At 41.9% G+C, this 18,087-nt stretch overlaps 1 protein-coding gene across 1 annotated transcript; it reads left to right on the top strand.

Moving 5' to 3' along the window:
- The first annotated feature begins 6,901 nt into the window (after nucleotides 1-6,901).
- Nucleotides 6,902-18,087, top strand: LOC115408252 (uncharacterized). Its single transcript, XM_030118896.1, has 5 exons — nucleotides 6,902-6,952; nucleotides 11,596-11,664; nucleotides 13,758-13,815; nucleotides 14,343-14,371; nucleotides 15,226-18,087. The coding sequence occupies exons 2-5, from the start codon at nucleotides 11,646-11,648 to the stop codon at nucleotides 16,884-16,886; spliced, it is 1,767 nt and encodes a 588-aa protein (XP_029974756.1). The 5' UTR covers nucleotides 6,902-6,952; nucleotides 11,596-11,645; the 3' UTR covers nucleotides 16,887-18,087.

Here is an 18,087-nt window from a genome sequence, read left to right on the forward strand (position 1 = left end):
AATGTGAACTTGTACATTAACTGTTTAAGGTAAGCAGGAAAATCATTTCTCACAAAAACATTTGTCCTCTTTTAAAACGCAAACATTAATCGATAGCTACAACTGCTCAACTACTTTAACCACATTAATGAATAAACTCCAAGTAGCCTTCCCAAAACAGTTGAACATAGTGTCTGGATACCAGTTCTGTTATTAATCAAGAAAATGATGAGCAGATTAGTCATATCAGTAAAGACTACTTACATATAATATCAGTCATTGAAAACTATTTCTGGCTTTGTGCAAAGGTCAAGGGAATGCGTGTGTTTGTCTCACCTTACCTGATGTCTTGTTTGTAGAGGAAGTTTGTCCTTTTGAGTGATGAAGCTCTCAGTGACTGTTTACTGAAGTTAGGAATGAGTCTAACAGTTATTTTTTGGGGAAGATTTCTTCATGGTGGCCGTGGCCCCCTTCCACCACCCCCTGGCTCCGCCCCTGGCCTTGGCCCTGGATTTTTCTCGTCCTTAAGGCTTCTGAATCAACAATGTTTTCTGGATAAATTCCCGTTACCCGTGTGAATCTCTTGCCAGTGAGCGGCCGACTGTTGCACTGACTGTGGTGGAATTTATGGCCATTGGTCAACGTTCACAGTGACCATTTTATGTGATCCTCAATGCTGGTTTTTAATGTCATCGTGAAACAGGATTCCCCAAGTGTTGGATTGTTCACCCATTAGTAGGCAGCATGAGCTGGGTTTAGACCATTGTGAGACAGGCTGATTTCATCCTACTGATGATGTGTTGTTGAAATAATGGTCCTATTAAATAGTATTCCTATATGCTGAGTCACTGTGCCAGAATTTCTGCCACCCCTGTGACTCAGCACAGCTTTATTCTCCCAAATTATGATTCCCTAGATTTATTCTGTGCTACAGAAGAGACTAGGGGTGTCAACCATAAAGCCCGTGGGCCAAAACCGGCCCGCAAGAGGCTCCAATCTGGCCTCCCTGAAAATTTGGTTTGAACCTTGTTTTTTTCATCCAAGACATTTCTACGTGTTTCGCACCAGAAGACGCCATTAAAATCAGCTTTAATTTAAGATTGTTGTAATTTATGACAATAATTGTGTAGTTCTGGGAACATGTAGACTTTTGAATCACGGATACTCTGTGCCACAATAAAGTAAAACACAGAGATGAAAATTAGAGGTCATCATGAGGGCCCAAATGATCCAGATTTGTTTGGACCCTCTGATGCTTCAGCGCTGCTCCACAGGGGATAATGCAGGAGGCTTTGCTCATTTCGAGTGTTTTTTCTTCAAGTGGTTTCTGGATTTCCTCCAGTTTGGCTGCCAGTTCCCTCCCCTCCGCTGTCAGACATACAAATACATACCGTTCTCTGGGAGTTGATGCCATCATTAATTATCTTCTGCAGTGTATGAGCACTACAGCTGAGGTCAGGCGTCTCTGCAAGCTTCAGTCCTTTGACCATGTTTACGCCGCTGCCCCTCTGCTGAGGTGGACGTGCTGTGTGTTTGTTTAAGTCATTTCAGGAAAGTGTCTCTGTCACCCAAACATGGCCTTTACATTTAACACAGCCTGGACTCTCACCCACTTCTTATCACTGAACGGCTCCTGAGAGCCTCATCTGCTCGAGACCAACAGTCAGAGGAAAAGGAAGTTCTGTTTCCTGCCTTTTACACTGACAGAAGTTGCTTTATCTTTTGTTGAAACTTGTGCATATACTTTGTCCATTGGTTCAGTATGGAAATGCTTCTCACTTCTCCAGTGACTGGGGCGTTGCCAGGCAGCACATTCACCGTACCGTATATCCCCCTCCTCCCACTCACATTCATGCACGGAGACTAGCCCACTTCACTGCCACACTCTTACTAAAACTACTTCAGATGTTGAGGAGTGTATGAACATATTTATCTTAACAATTACGAACATTTTGAACTTGGCAGCAAAAGCATATAATAAACATAAACATTGTCAAGTCAGACCTCTCTGCTTTTAATTTTATTGAGCATCAAAGCCTATTTTTAATTTTTGCAAATCTGTAAATCACTTTACTGACTCAGTTTTGGAAGTTTCTTTCTCTCAACCGCTCATACAGGAAGATGGTGAAACCTGTCCTTCCCCCACTGTGCACCTCAGCCAAGTGTAGCACATTGTCAACACACTCGATGACCTTTCACAGCTACAGCTTTTGACCGGGATTATTAGGCTGATCTGAATGACCCCTGTCAGTGTTGGGAACATGATGTTATCCAATAAGACCTCTGAGGTGCGTCTCACAGAGAACGCTGTCTGATTCAGGGTTACAGGCCTGAATACCTCTGAGAATTTAGCCATTGAGAGGTGAAAAACACTCATCCATCTCCTGTCAAGGAAAGACAGAAACGTTCTCACTGTGGTCACTTACCACTCCACAGCCAGGCTCCATCACATAAACATCTGCCTTGCTTTGTGCGGAGCTCTGTGGCTCGGGGATTTCATTTCCCGCACAGTTGGTCTTTGCTGTATCATTCAGCTCAGTAGCCTTCTTTTATCTGTGCACATCTGTTTCAGAGAAAAACACAGCTGCCTTCTACTCTGCAGCCCTCGGCCCTGTCCACATGACAACCTTTTGACATGTAATCGCATCGGGGTTTTTTTGGGTTTTTTTTAAAGAAAAAAAATTAAATAAATACTGTGAAATACAACACTATGCATCAGCAAAATATGATATTAAATGCAATCTTGGATTGAATTCAAACATGATTTGAAAAGTTTTACTTTTTAAAGAGAATAGCAAAAGAGGAAAAAAAACATATACATATATGTATATATACACATATATACATACATATATACATATACACATACATATACACATACACATACATATTCAAGTCATCCAAGAGCATTATAATGGGTGTCCATATGACACAGCACCTTAACTATAATAAAAGAAAGGAAAAAAACATAAAGAACATGGTCTTCAAGGAATAAAAATAATCAGGTCAGCAAATGGTCAGTTTTTAAAGTTTTGGATAAAATAAAATTATAAGATAATAACGAAAAGTTTCTTGCCTACGATGGGATGTTACGGAATTGCAGCGTCTGAACATAATCAAAGAAAGGTTTCCATGTTTTCATAAATTTGCCAGAAGAACCACGCAAAGTAAATTTAATTTTTTCAAGCTTACTAAAGTGTAGAATGTCTCTAAGCCGTGCTTCAAACTGTGGAGGCGATGGGGACTTCCAGCACAGTAAAATTCTCCTTCTTGCTAATAGTGTCAGAAAAGCAGTGAGATCTGATTTCAATTTGGACAAGTTCAGAGTTTCAGAGAGTGTTCCAAATAATGCTAATAGTGGATCTAGATGAAGAGGTACTTGAAGAACAGTCGACAAAGCTGAAACAATCTGAGTCCAGTAGGATTGAAGGCATGGGCATGACCAGAACATATGTATTGAATTTGCAGGTGACTGATGACAGCGGTCACAGTCTGAAGTCACGGTAGGATAAATACGAAAGAGTTTATGTTTGGTCCAGTGAGTGCGATGTAAAATCTTGCACTGAATTAAGCCATGCCTGGCACAGAAAGAAGAGGTGTGTACACAAAAGTGTTCCAGTGACTTTTACCCCTAAATATGTAAAATTATCTGATACTACATGAAATGGGAGTTGAAGTGGATATTGTCGAGCGGCCACATTCAAGGGCAGTAAATCACTTTTACCGAGATTCAATTTATAGCCAGAAATAGTACTAAACTGGTGCAGAATTTATAATACAGTGGGCGTACATGCTCCACATCGTGCTGCAGAATCTACTAGTCCTGTTTGGACTAGTCAGTATCTTCCTGTGTTTTGTTTACAGCTCACAAGTTTAATGTGCATGCTCCATTTTGATGTATTTCTGTTTTCGAGTTACAGTTGTCACCGATCGGCCTGGCATATGTGTTTCATTGTTTTGAGGTGTTTTCATGGATGCAGATATTTTGTCATTATATTTAGATATTCTATTTCCTGCATCAGTATGGACGGGAAACTTTTTAAGAATGACATGGTGAAAGAAACAGGGCCTCAGACAGGTTCTCAGTTACAGACTAAAAGATCTTGAATGTTATCAACAGGTGTACTGATGAGACTGCTGAGTCCCACTGCCATGGAGGTGTTATTATTGGAGACGCACTGAAGACAAGAAGGAAGTTCTCCAAGATGGCATTCAGATTGCAGCTGTCATCACCAACGGGTCCTTGACAACTACTTTTAAACTTCTCTGAATCTGTGATAGTTGATGAGAGAAGCACTAAAACATGAGTCAAACACTGTAAGTCTTGAAAACGGGTACTTCTTGGCAGATAAAGCCAAGCACAATGACACAGCGCTAACTTTAGCTGATTTGTATAGCAGTGCGTATTAATGACCTTAATTTGACTCTAAATTTGACTCGGACCCTTCCAAACACACCACTCATCACAGCTGCACCATCAGGAGCCTGTGTGACACTCTTGTTCTACCCCCATTCCATTATAAACCAACTGCTGTTCATCAGCAGCATTTCCTTGAAATTCTCTCAATCCTTCCAGCAAACACTTTTTTACTCCCCCATGAGTGACATAGCGAGCACATCCAGCCAATCCTTCTGCGTTTCTTTGTCTCAGAATTGTGTCACAGCCTCAGTGTGGATTTCTGACGCATGTTCTGAATGTCATTGTTCAACTACACTGCCATGAACATCGCTGGCCTTGAAGCTGTACCAGCCACCCATGCCTTTTTTTAAACAGACTGGTGTTTTCTTGTGTTCAATAAGGAAATCTACTCCAGTTAGTTAAACCAGTGCTCACAAATGTGTCATGTTTCACGGGTTTGATAAACATCTTGATGAGAAACCAAAAGCTGACCTCTAGTGTCGTATAATGCATTTATATTCTAACCACAATGTTGTGATCACTCATGTATCCATTGTATTAATCACATTCTAACTCATTATGCTATGATTCACTTATATACAATTTTATTCACATGTACTAATTCAGCTGTTGACTATATTATTATTCTTCTTGTATCCATCCTATGATTGTCTCATGATTCTAAGGCCTCTAGTAAAGCAGATCGTAACGAAAGCTCTCAGTGCATCCTGAAGCTGCTCGAGGCCGGCCAGGGTCAAAGCAAGGAATAGTTCATACTTCCGACCCTCTTCCAGCTGACTCCCTATTTTCTGCTGAGAAAAGACCTGATTATTTCCTTCAAAGTACGTGTGACCTTCATTAAACAATTACTGTCTGTTGGTCTTTGAGAAAAACAACCCTGTGACAGTCAGAGTGTTATCAGAATGTATCTATCAATCATGCAAACCCAACAGTATAACTTCCCAAGCAGAGGAGAGATCGGCGCCATTTTCTGCTGGAGACTCTGATGCTGTCAGATCTCACGGACGTGGTCCAGGACTCCTGTTTTTCTTTTATTGCTAGCATTTAGGTTATCTCCCTGTCTGATCAACTTTCTATTGAATTAAAGATCCTGTGCAGAGACTTCAACATTTGGAGCATTTTTAATCACTCTTTTCTTCAGTTTTTCTGCTCAAGTCTCAACACTAGTTAGAGAACATTCTATTAAGGGAACGTTTTCAAACCATTTTTGAATGAAATGACTGCATTTAGTGGGACAACTTCTCTGGTTTAGGTCAATCATGCGTTCATGTGAAGGCAATAAGGCCCTCTTCTCTTGTCTGGACGATGGTATTTGCTGTTGCCCCTTCATCCACCTTCTTTTACCATCTGTAAAAACAAACCAGAAGATATAATATGCATCACTTAAAGACCATCATCACACATGTTGTTAGATGGTTCATTTTGAATCTCAGACTGAATAGGGCATGTACAAGCCTTCATTAGACTGCAGCTATTTTAAAATGTTGCTCACTGTTAGAAAACTGATCATTCTTCCAGGTGGTTTTTGTTGCGGTGGTAGCAGGTGTTGGTGTGCCAGTCATCCTATTGAGCTGAGTGATATTTTATCAACCCCTTCACATGAATCGGAGGGTCAAAATATTGTGAATACCTCTCAATATACGGCTCTCCACACCAAGAGCAACACCCACTATCATCTCAGTAAACATAAAGAAATCTCTGTGTGTGCGCCAACATTTATAAAGTAATACATTTATTGAAGTAGAATGTGTGGCAGGGTTGTTATTGATATGCATTACATTGCACAATGACTAATCCAGTGGTCAGTGAGTGTGTTTAGAGGATCATTTTCAAGTGTTAAGTTGATACCCTTTCTTTGCTTTTATCATCATGGGGACTGAGCACTGCTAATCCAAAAATAGCTTTGCATTTCTGTGAATCTCTCCATTTATTCATATCATTGTTGTGAAAAAAAATTGAATGAGGACATGGAGTTGTCTGCAGATTCTCTGAGAGATCCTGTTGGATGGAGGAGCAGCCTTCCAAAGGAAGCAAAACAGGGTAGCAGGCATTGTGGCTCACTCCAAACCAGGCTCACTCTCAGAATGGGAGAATATGTAAGAATAGATTAACGTAACATCTAAGTGTGTGCATTGTTGACTGAATGGCTGCAGAAAACATTTAGCAGTGAGAACTCTTATATGCTGACAGTGACAGAGGTTTACACTTGTCTGCTTGTCCTCTTCAATGTTAAAACAGTTTGTTTAAAGTAAAAAAAAAAAAAAAAAAAAAAAGACAAGCCTGAGTCCTACAAGCTCCTGATGTTTTCTTTCAAAAGGAGGGTTCTAGAAAATGTTATAGTTGCTGTTGGAATGCACCCCTCCTTCTTACACAAGCCCTAAAATACTGCCTGAGCAGATGCTGGGATATCTGTGAGTCACGTAGCCGTGTACATGAGCGGGGGTCAATGGGTGGCTACCACCTATTAAGGAAGCGCTGGTGCCATACATCTTCAGTGTGACGGCTGCATATGCGAGCAACGGTTTCCTCGTCTCCACGAGAAAAACAAGAGCAGTAAGTAGACTCAAACTTTTTCTTTGTCAGAGATAGAAGGTAGTTTAAACCATGCTTGAATATGAAGTCTTTAGATTACAGAGTGTAATTGTTAAAACACTGGCGCAAACCGTTTGAGACCATTTTGCAGACGTTGCTTTGTGAAATTGTTTTTGTTGCTGTCACTCCACCTAAAAAGAACCTAAAGCATCGGAAACCGACAATTCTGAACCAACTGACTTTGTTGCATTTTTAGTTAAGTCAGTTGGGTTTTGTGTGTCAACATCAAGCTGTACATTGTCTTAAAAATCAACACTATTACAAATTATTTTCATGCCCCCCCGTCCCCGTCATGTACAGCAGCTATAGTGCACAGGATTACACGATTTATAAGTTTTTAGTGTCAAAACAGCTTTTTGCATTTATAACAGAATGACATTGGGATTCTCCTTCTGCTGCTATCTTGACTGAAAACCGGCGTGGCTGCGGCTATGACTGGGGCTGGATCCACAAACCGGAAGAAGAAGGGGTGGGGGCAGTAATTTTCCACTGTTGCTGTGGGGTCAGAGGAATTGAGGTTTACTTTACTTTTTCCGGAACTGCATTGTTCATGAATAAGGGCTGAAGGCTTTATTTACAACCTCCGTCTTCATGGCTAAGGAATTTCCATGTGATCAGTCGCTGTAGTTTAAAGGGACTTAAGGCAACTTTACAAAATTTACCTCAGTGCTGCCCCGATAGGTGCTGCGGGTAACTGCAGCCACCAGCCAAGGCACGGGAGCGCGCACAAACATTTTACAGAATGTCCGGCTTCACAGCACTGCACCAGGGATGCTCATGCTGTTTACTACATCGCGGTTTACTGCAAGACCACAGCGCATATTATGTGATTTTTTGTCAGCATCCGTTTTCACTCCCAAATGCAGCTGAAGTTCCCTCCATGAATCAAACGCATTTCCAATATTTATTCGGGTGCCTGCGGCTTCGATCTTTTTTTTTTTTCTTTTGGACACACGAGATAACGCTGATAAAGTCCTTTTTTTCTTTGTGGTGTTCTTTGTGGGCTTTGAGTGGATGCAGTTATCCGATTGCATGGGGGGTTGGGTGGGGGTGGGGGGGGTGCTCGTGCTTCGATTCACAGACCGGGAGCAAATATATAATATTACCGGGAGAGCGGACAAATGAAACTACAAATAGAACTACAGATGAACTTTCTTCTGTTGATTCTTGGTTTGTCAGCAAGTGAGCAGCGGCGTATTTGCGCACACGCGATTCATTTGAAGTGTGGAGGAGTGGTGTGGGTCTCTTCTCTGCTCTGACTGCAGCAGGGAGCGCTGCATGACACTGGCCGCCTGTGAGTGCTTTGGGACGGGGGAGGGGCTCACAGCAGCACCAGCTGCTCATTGAGGACCGCGGAGACGTCCTGTCACGTCTCCAGAGCACCAGAAAAAGTTGCTAAATTTGTTGTTGGTCACTTTTGACAAAAAAAAGTCGCCAAGAGGCTTTGGAGAGTGGCCAGATTTAGCGAGAAAGTCACCAAGTTGGCAACACTGCCCGCCCCTGATCCCAGCAGTGTTTGAGTCCGTGTCCACAGCGGCCATGTTCTTCCTGTTCGGCAACGCGCATGCAGCGTCAATTTACGTCACATCCCCACGACTGCGCGGGAAATTTGGACCCCGAACAGCAACAAATTATTTGGCACACAGCCTGTATAAGGCAACAGACAGATACGTGGATTGGCCTTTTATTTTAGGTTTTTAATGCTTTACGACCCATTAGCATTGAATAAACTGGAAATGCATGTCAAATCTTGCCTTAAGTCCCTTTACGTTTTGTTTCTTGAACTGAAAGAACCATTCGAGTAGGGAAATGTCATATCACGATTTTTTAAAATCAATATCACGATCACGATTTTATCACGATTCTTTTTTATATTGATTTTTCTAGACTAATTTGCAAGTTTGACCATTTTTCCCCCAATGTTAAACATATAAAACATATAAAATGTATTTAAACATGTAAAATCCTACAAGAAAAAAAAAGACAATTTAAGCTAAAGACACTGGTTTTAATTAAAATAGTAGTTTTTTTTTCTCCTCAAAATGTGCAATGAACACAAACATAAAAAGTCAATCCCAAGGGGTCAATCTTAGGCCCACTTCTTTTTCTAATTTATGTAAATGATTTCTCAAATTCTTCTCCAGTTCTTCATAAAGTTGTCTTTGCAGATGACACAAATTTATTTCTATCTCACAAAAACCTGGAACAACTCCAGATTCCTGTAAATCGGGAATTGGAAAAAGTTGACACCTGGTTTAAATGTAATAAATTATCATTGAACATAGCGAAAACCAAATTTATCATATTTCGTTCAAGTAAATGTTGGACAAGCCTTGAAAATGTACAAATTAAAATAAGCAATTGCGTACTTGAACGAGTAAAATTTATTAATTTTCTTGGCATCCAAATTGATGAACATTTAAACTTCAGCAAACACCTTGATTACCTAACAAGGAAACTATCTAAGTATGTTGGCCTTCTTTTCAAGGTGAGACATTTCCTTCCCCTTGAGGCCCTTCTGACTTTATATAGGGCCATATTTGAACCCCATCTAAATTACTGTAACATCACATGGTGTAATACTTACCCAAGTCACCTCCTAAAATTGCAAGTTCTACAAAAGAAGGCTATAAGAGCCATTTCTTGGGCTAAGTATAACTGTCCATCAGACCCTCTCTTCTATAAACATCGTTGATTGAAGTAATGAAGAGCAATAGAGTGCCCTTTTGTAACACGAAAACTAAACACACCAAATAGATTATTAAAAAGGGTAAATAAAAATGCAAATTTAGCTGGTTACCTCTAAAAGGGCAACAATTTGGAACAAAAACAATTTAACTTTAATATCTATAACCTGAATGAATAATACAGCTGCTTGAGAACAATTTTTTGTTCAGAGACCTAAGCTTTTATCTCTTTTTAAAATGAGGTAAAAGAAAATGAACAATAAAGTACACTTTTGTAACAAAAACTTAAACACATCAAATAGCTTTTTAGCACAGTTTTAATGGGATTTAGTTTTAATAGTTGCGCTACATGATCATGAGAGGGCTCTGTCTCCATTGAAATACAGCCCCTCAGAATCCCATTAAAGGACCTGTATCATGCTTTTTTTAGCTCGTCCAAACCCTATTATTGGCATTAACATGGTAATAGTTTATTTTTGGCGCTAAGGAAAAGTCATTTTGTGTTAAAGGATTTTCAGAGGTTAATTCTGAAACCCGGAAGAGAAAACGCTCAGTTTCACTGAAAATCCCGCCTCTCCCCTTGTGGACTTTGACTGACAGCGTACTTCAACCAATCGGAGCTACGTTAGCGTCTCTAAGGGTTAGCTTTAGCTCTTTAGCTCTAGCTTCTCTACACGCAAAGACACGCGAAAACATCTTTTCCTGTTAGAAACTCACCAAGTGCAGACCCTTCAGACTCTTGCTCTTGCTTGATTGTTGCTTTCAGACGATGGTTAAAGTTTATATCCGTAATCGAAGATACAAAAAGCGGCAACGCTGATTGCCGAGGGCCTGCGGGGGCGGGGAGGGGAGGCTCCTCAGTGGAAAATGCGAATCGGCTGCGTGCTGGTCAGAGGAGAGTGGGCGTGTTGTCTGCGTGGGAGTGGGGTGGGAGAAGAGTGGTAGGGAGGAGCTCAACTTTTGTGACGTACTTAGGTTTGAAGAGTTTCAAACTAGCTGTTTTCTACCCGAAGGGAGGGGCTGCTGTAGAGAGCAGCAGACTGAAAGAGATTACTCAGACATGCGTGGAAGAAGGAAAATAACCTTTTGGGGGTGGTTTTTAAGGGAATTCAACTTTGGGGCATGCTAAAAACCTTTAAAAAGTGGATTTTGCATGATATAGGTAATTTAAATCAAAGACATTCCGCTAGTTATTAGACAAAAGGGCCGTTTCAGCTGTTAACTTGACGATATGTTCACTAAGTGTCTTTTCACATTTCTGTAATTTGCTGTATATAAAATCCCTCATGCTAGCATGTGAACTGCTAGCGGTAGCTCGCTAGCTAGCATTAGCATCGGTGATAGCTTCAGCGTCTCTCCCTCCAGCTTGTTAGGATGTTTCTATGGCGGCTGATCTCTTGTTGATCCCGTACTGCTGTTGTAAACCAGCTTTGCCTGACACAGCCTACACCCAACAGTATTTCCAGTTAGAGAAGCTGTCTCACCGCGCTCCGCCCGTTGTTAGCTGCCTTCGCATCCCCGAGTCAACTTGAAGTTCTTGAACGCAGCACTGGGTGTGGCTTTTTTTTGTTTCAATCATTGTTAATGTTGCTCCACATGTATCTATTATGTATTATGTGGATAACTGCACTTGAGGGAATATTTAGTTAATATTATCTGACGCTTTCAGGTAACATCATCACTCTAAAAAATATTATATAGCTATTGGTGAAAAAAGAACGAGGAGGAGAATGTGCCCTATAGACGATTTAACAATCTTTCTGATTTATGAGATCGTCCTGACCTAATAATCCTTCACGATCTTTTGTGGTCATATCGCACACCCCTACATTTGAGTTTGGAAAGTGTGACTGCTGCTGTAGTCAAAATGTCTGCAAAGAGAGATTTTCATTGTATTTTCTTAAATTGCCATTACAGATTTCTGAGGGCCTCACTGACATCTGCTGTCATTGTGCTTGACACACACCATGGATCCAGCCAACGTTGGTGAGCTTAAAGAGCAACTAACCCCCAAATCACTTTTTTTTGCTGATCAACTGTATAAATGCATGTTTTATATTGTTGTCTACTCGTTTCTGACATTATTTTTACAATTGAGTGCAAACTTGTTTAAAATCCTATTTTTGTGACAAAAACGATCTTACTACCACTCCAAGTGGTTTAACAGCTTTACTACATTTGAATTTCGTGATTGGCTGGATGATGGCATCCAATGCATGTTTTGCCCACGCCCCTGCATCCATCGTACGTCATCGAGTACAGCCCTATATAATCAGATGCCTCCCCTACAACCGGCCTCCTACAAGTTGGAGTCGAACCAGAGCAAGCAATCTTTTTCATAGCATTATCAGATGAGCATTGCTTTAGCATGAGCATCATTTTAGCATTAGAGTTAGTTGGTTAGATCATTTAGCATAGTTCACAGGCGTAATTTACGTAGGGTTGGTGGGTTATGAAAACCCACGGGTGCGCCGTGTTCCGAGTGAGCACCGCTCTGCGCTGCTCCGACGCTCCGTGTGAGCACCACACCTCCTGTCACTGCTCGGACTCGCTCGGTGCCAGCGTGCGCTGTCACAACAACTCAGCCCCCCCCCCCCCCTTCCAATCCACCGAGCCCGCCTCTTTTCAAATCCTGAGGGGGGCGGAGTAAATCTCTGTCAAGGGGGTTAGTTTCTCTTCAAACACGCTGTGAGTCGCCATTGACTGTACATAAGATGGACGGAGCATCTGGCTCCAAAAATGAAGCCGACCTGGAAGTGTCAAACACGGTCAATATCCCAGCATCCACCAGTACAGTACAGGGAGTCTCTAACTCAAATTCTGTAATTTCTTTTAGCAGACGCTTTTGTCCAAAGCGATGTACAACAGTGGGGGTATTTCGGGGTTCAGTGTCTTCCCCAACGATACTTCGACATGCAGACAGGGGGAAGCTGGGAATCGAACTCACAACCCCCTGATTATGGGACGACTGCTCTCCCCACTGAACCACAGCCTCCCCTTCCAATTCTCTAATTCAAAGTGAGACATCAATAAAACTAGATCGGCTGACATTCTCCAGTTCAGAGATTTTTTTCCCCCGTTGCATTTGATGGCCCAGAAGAGAGATCAGATGGTCATCTGAAAATAATTTAATCTTGAATTTTCTATAGAGCTTAAAATGCTCATATTGACACATGCTTGATTGACAGGTCTGCTTTGGAATGAGTGACAGATTCCTCCAGCTTCCAGGAGGTTTACATTAAGAATAAGTTCTCCTCTAATTGCCTCCAATTGTTTTCCACAGTCAGTCAGTTTGTTGACTTGTTTTAATTAGTTGTTGGTTCATTGTAACCATGACTAGTTCTGGCATTAACTGTTCTAAAAGACCTTCAAAGGAGTCTGTTGTCCAGTTTTTTTTAGTAAATAATATGTATGGTGTTTCCCAAAACTTGGCCATTGTTTCTGAAGTGCTGTGGCCTCAACATGAAGTTTAACCAACTTTAAAGGAATGCTCTGAAGATTTTGGACCCACGCCCTATCCCTATCATTGACAAAGTGAGATAAGCTCATAAATGCCTTTTTTGTGTCTGTGCATCCAGTGGCTGGCTCCCAGCTGTGAGCATCGTAGTTAGCTTAGCTCAGTTGCTGGAAGTCAATAGGAGTCAGAGTCAGACTGACGAAGTGGACAAAATACTCCTTACAGTGGTCCAGGGGATGGCGTATTAGCATGTGAAGTAAATCCGAATGGTTATAGAATATTTTAAAAGACGTGTTTTCTTTTCAACTCATTAAAATAACATTCTGATACACACAGACTTGTGCGTGCGCAGTGCTCTGCGGAAGGATATACCGGAGCACAGCAGTAGTCTTTGGCAGTAGCAGCCGGAACAAGGTGACCTTCGGACGTACCAGTGTTTATGTAGCCTTCCGCATGCTCTGTCCATCTTATATACAGTCGATGTGAGTAGCTGAATCTCAGGCTGAAACAGTAGTAAAAATGTTGGCAGTATGCTTTGTCGTAGGTGATCATGTCAATGGAAGTTGAAAAAAATTGAGCTACGACTATACTTTCTTTAAAATCTCTGTTTTCTTTCTGTCAGATGTCTCTGAGGAGTCAGAGGAACCTGTGGCTGTGGAGGAAGACAGCAGCACCATCAGGTGAACTTAAAAACAAGGATGCACCAGGCTAGATACTGGTACCGGGTTCAATACTGCACAGCGTGCTCAAACTCAGGAATGTATCGTGTGACACTATGCATCAGGAGAAGGAGTGATGTTAGCTGTTTGGCGATTCTTCAGTATTAAGGAGAATGAGTAAAGTGAAACAGGCTGAAAACTATTTTTGACCAGTATATATACTAAATAGTTTTGGGACTCACAGACTAGTGATGCTACATGCTACACATGATTAACGTATGACTGATACACTCATTAATAGCGAGCTCAGTCCCTCGATTTAGTTTACGGAGAATAATTCAATTCAGTTCAGCTTTATTTATAAAGTGCCAATTACATCATAGTCATTTCTAGACACGAGAACAGTTTGTAAACAGCATGCACAGCTGTGTGTGTACTGTATAAAAAGCGATTTTTGGTGCATCCTGATTTTAAGAAGAACTAAATTTCATGGAAAAGACAGTTCTTGCCTGATTTGGGGACTGATTGTATTTTCATGTGTTTGGTAGACCTGGGCTGCATTCCTGTCTCCTGTCCTGTAAGTGTTTGTTCCCGAGCTCTCATAATACACTGCATTATGTGCGCGCGCGCGCGCGCGCCCACACACACACACACACACACACACACACACACACACACACACACACACACACACACACACACACACACACACACACCTCACTTCAGTTTGATTTAGAGTGCTACCTAAAAATCCTCCAAAGACTCTGAACATTCTTTTTAAAAGTAAAAAATGAGCAGGTAGAGGCACAAACAATGTAAAAGGAGATACCCAATTTTCACTGACCCAAGCTTCCACCAAGGAAAAGAAACTCTGAGGTGGTGGCATCAGGATACTTGCAAGAACTGAAGACAGGATATATGCAGTGGTTTTCAGCAAAATACTGAACCGTTTGGTTCACCCTTATGTCCTGGATTTGCCGTAGATTTTCAGTTTTACCATTAATTATAATTTTGCATAACTGTCCACTGGCTGAGAGTCAGCCTGCTGCACAAATGATTACTAAAACAACCCGCAGCACCCAGTTGTGGCACAACATACTAGCTACATTGTCTTCAGATTTTCTCCTGCTTTCAAGCAAACAGACATTCTTCTCAAAACATCTCCTTATAAACGTGAACCGAAAATGCAGAACAACACGTTTAATTCTCATGTAAGTGGGGCCATAGATATTGTTGTACATAAGCTTGTCTAGTAGCTCTTACCTTAAGAGCCTGTTGTTCTTTAGGTCTCACTGAACACAGATCAGTCAGAGTTTGGTGACGAAACCTTTTTGTTGGGACTGTCTCCTACTCTCATGTTGATGACTGAGATGAAAGCAACTGTTTTAGCTGTCACTGAGTGTCCAGTTAGATCTGTCTCTCTGTCCTCAGGCCTGTCGGCAGTCACCCTCTTCTTTTTTGGATCGATGTTGGGATTTCCCGGAGGCGTGCTGCTGGGAAGAACAGGGGTCGCTACACTTCGGTCTTTGGAGCTTCTGGCTGATGACAAGCTACTCATGGACCACTTAGAAAACTACATGAACACTGTCACGGACTATGATCATTACATATCTGAAAAAATGAACATAGCACACAGGAGTGATAATGTCCACATGTTTAACGTCTTCATATCAGTTTTGGCTGAGGAGTTTGGTGGCCTGGCTGCGATCTTCTCTTTACCTGTCGGTCTGGCTGTTGGATCGACAATGTATAAGCTGGTGATCAAAAAATCTGGTGAAACAGCTACAGGGAAGGCTCTTTCTGTGGCTGGGCCACTTTGTCTGGTGGTTATCAGCACAAGCGGGTGTCTTCTAGGTCTTCTGTTGCGCATGTATCTATCCATTACTTTACCTGTCATCATATGTTTCTTTTTTTTTGTGGTCTTTTTGGGGATTTTAATCGCTTTCTTTGGGAATTGTGGCAGATGCAGTTTGCTTTTTGGTGTGCTAACAATATTTGCTTTCTCTCCACTGAATACGCCCATCGTCTTGTCCATGATGTATCTCATGACATTTGTGTTCCAGACAAAATTGATTCTCTCTGAGTTAGTTCCAAAGACATCACCCCTGAGGACGTTTGCAAAGTCATATGGCTTCGACCTGATTATCACTCCAATATTACTGTTTTTGATTATAACTGATGTGTTTAACTTTGCAAGACACCCCATTGTTATCCTGCAGCAAACAAACACAAGCAGCACAGGCAGCGCTGCAGTGGAGGGCGTTTTTGTTGGTGTTTTGTCCTCTCACTTTCTGATGGTTGCTGTGGGAATGTCATTATTCTCCTTTAAAGAAGTAACCGGAGCAGCTAAAGTGTGTGCTGGTGCTGTGACTTCAGGTGGAGCAGCTATCGCTGGGATTGAGTCTGTTGTGTCTCTGCTGGGTCCAGGTCCCACTATAGGAGCTCTGATGGGGGTGGCAGGGGCAGTAGGGGTGACTCTTACTGCAGCTGGGGCAACAGCATTTCGTTATGGACAAGTGATGGGCGGCCATAGATTGATGGGACTGCTTGGAGTGACAGCTGGAGCAGCTGCAGGAGCATATCTAGCTTCATCTACCCACGGTGGGCTGTCAGCTCTCTATATGGCTCTGTGTGCTGCAGCAGTTCCAGGTACACTCATTCTGAACTGGATGACTGTCGTCCTGAAGAGACATGCTCGATGGTCAGTGATTAACATCTGTTTCTACTTGTTCATGGGAGTGCTTTCTGCAGTTTGGGTGTATTTCGCCATCCCCATTCAAGGTGTACTGACTTTTATAGCTTATTCGATTGTTTCTACTGCGGCAATTGTAGTCCTTGCTTGTGTTTCTTGTGCTTTTGATTTCTGGGGACTGACGGCCTCCAGCGATGAGGAGGAAGATGAGAGTGACCCATCTTCTCCAGAGGCCCAAAGTAATAACCGACTAAGACAACTCTCAGACTTATTTTCATTGTCCAGCTTAACACAATCAAAACTGGACATTCTGGAGAACTTGTACAATGATGCCGGCGGAAAACTGGTTCACTTAAGCAAGAGTCTTCGGCTTCGAGCACGTCCATCTCAAAATAACTAAGATCCTGACTCCAGGTAACACAGGCATAGCCTGTATCATAGTTATCTGGCAGTGAACTGCAGAGACATTTATTGTCGCAATAGCCAGAAAGTGACGATCAGCTGTGTCAAACTTCAAAGAAGTCGTTCGCATCTGGAGCTGATAAGAAACAGAAATCACCACCAATGATAAAAGTCAGGACAGTGAATGAGTGCATGCTGAGATTGTGTGTCTTGTATTTGGAGAGTATAGTTTGATGCTGCTCGTAGCATTCTTCTTCGTTTTCTGTGGTATGTCTTTTCACTTGAAGCTTTGTTGGGCCAGATCTATCATCTCAGAGACTGGAGTGAAAAACAAGTTCAAGATCATCAAAATTTGTTTTCTTCTTCTTCCTTGGCTAAAACGGCAATGTACATTCAATGTATAACAATCAGTGGAACTGAACCTTAATAGTTGTGTTTTTAATCACTGTTAGCTCTGAGCTCCCAGCTCATTGCCCTGACTGGAACTGTCAGTTTATTCAAGGCTGGACATTACATCTCTGCACTGTGGTTAAAACTCTGTGAGAGCAGCTGAGCAGCAAAGAAAGAGACAGATTTTGATGGAAGCAAAAGAGAAATGGTTGAACTTTTAAAATCATTCTGCTGGTTCATTAAATCTCAGATATGACGTTGAATGTAAGTCACAATGAGAGTATTTTGGACTCTGAGAACATGTTTTGCTAAGGTAAACAACTCGGTGCTTTTCAAACAAATGTGTGTCATGATGTTGAATGAACAGGGAAAATATGTCAGTTTGTTTTACTACACATTTATATGAATGTATTGTTACGGCTGCTGCCGTATTGTTTGTGGCTTGTGTTGTGTGCGTGTGTGTGCACGTGCAGGTGTGGCTGTTTCTCTCCTCTGCTTCACCTGAGAGAAGCAGAGGAGGGTGGGGGGGGCGGAGGCGGCGGCTGTGTCTCCCCACTCGTCTGGCTCCGTTGCAGTGATTAACTGCTTGTGTTTGTGTGCTCCTGCTGAGCTTTAGGAAGATAGCCAGTGGTTTTGTGTTGTTTAGATATTAGTTAGGGATCACCTTTTGCAGTAGTTTTATTTCCCCTCATTTCGTTGTGTTCGGCTTTTGGTGTCCCTTAGTTTCGGTAACCCTTTTTATTTATTAAACACCTCTGTTTACCTGCAACATCTGGGTTTTATGTTACCTCCTTTTTCCTCCTTAAAGA

The sequence above is a fragment of the Salarias fasciatus genome, chromosome 20, assembly GCF_902148845.1.
Source record: "Salarias fasciatus chromosome 20, fSalaFa1.1, whole genome shotgun sequence".
In the NCBI taxonomy this organism is placed as follows: domain Eukaryota; kingdom Metazoa; phylum Chordata; class Actinopteri; order Blenniiformes; family Blenniidae; genus Salarias; species Salarias fasciatus.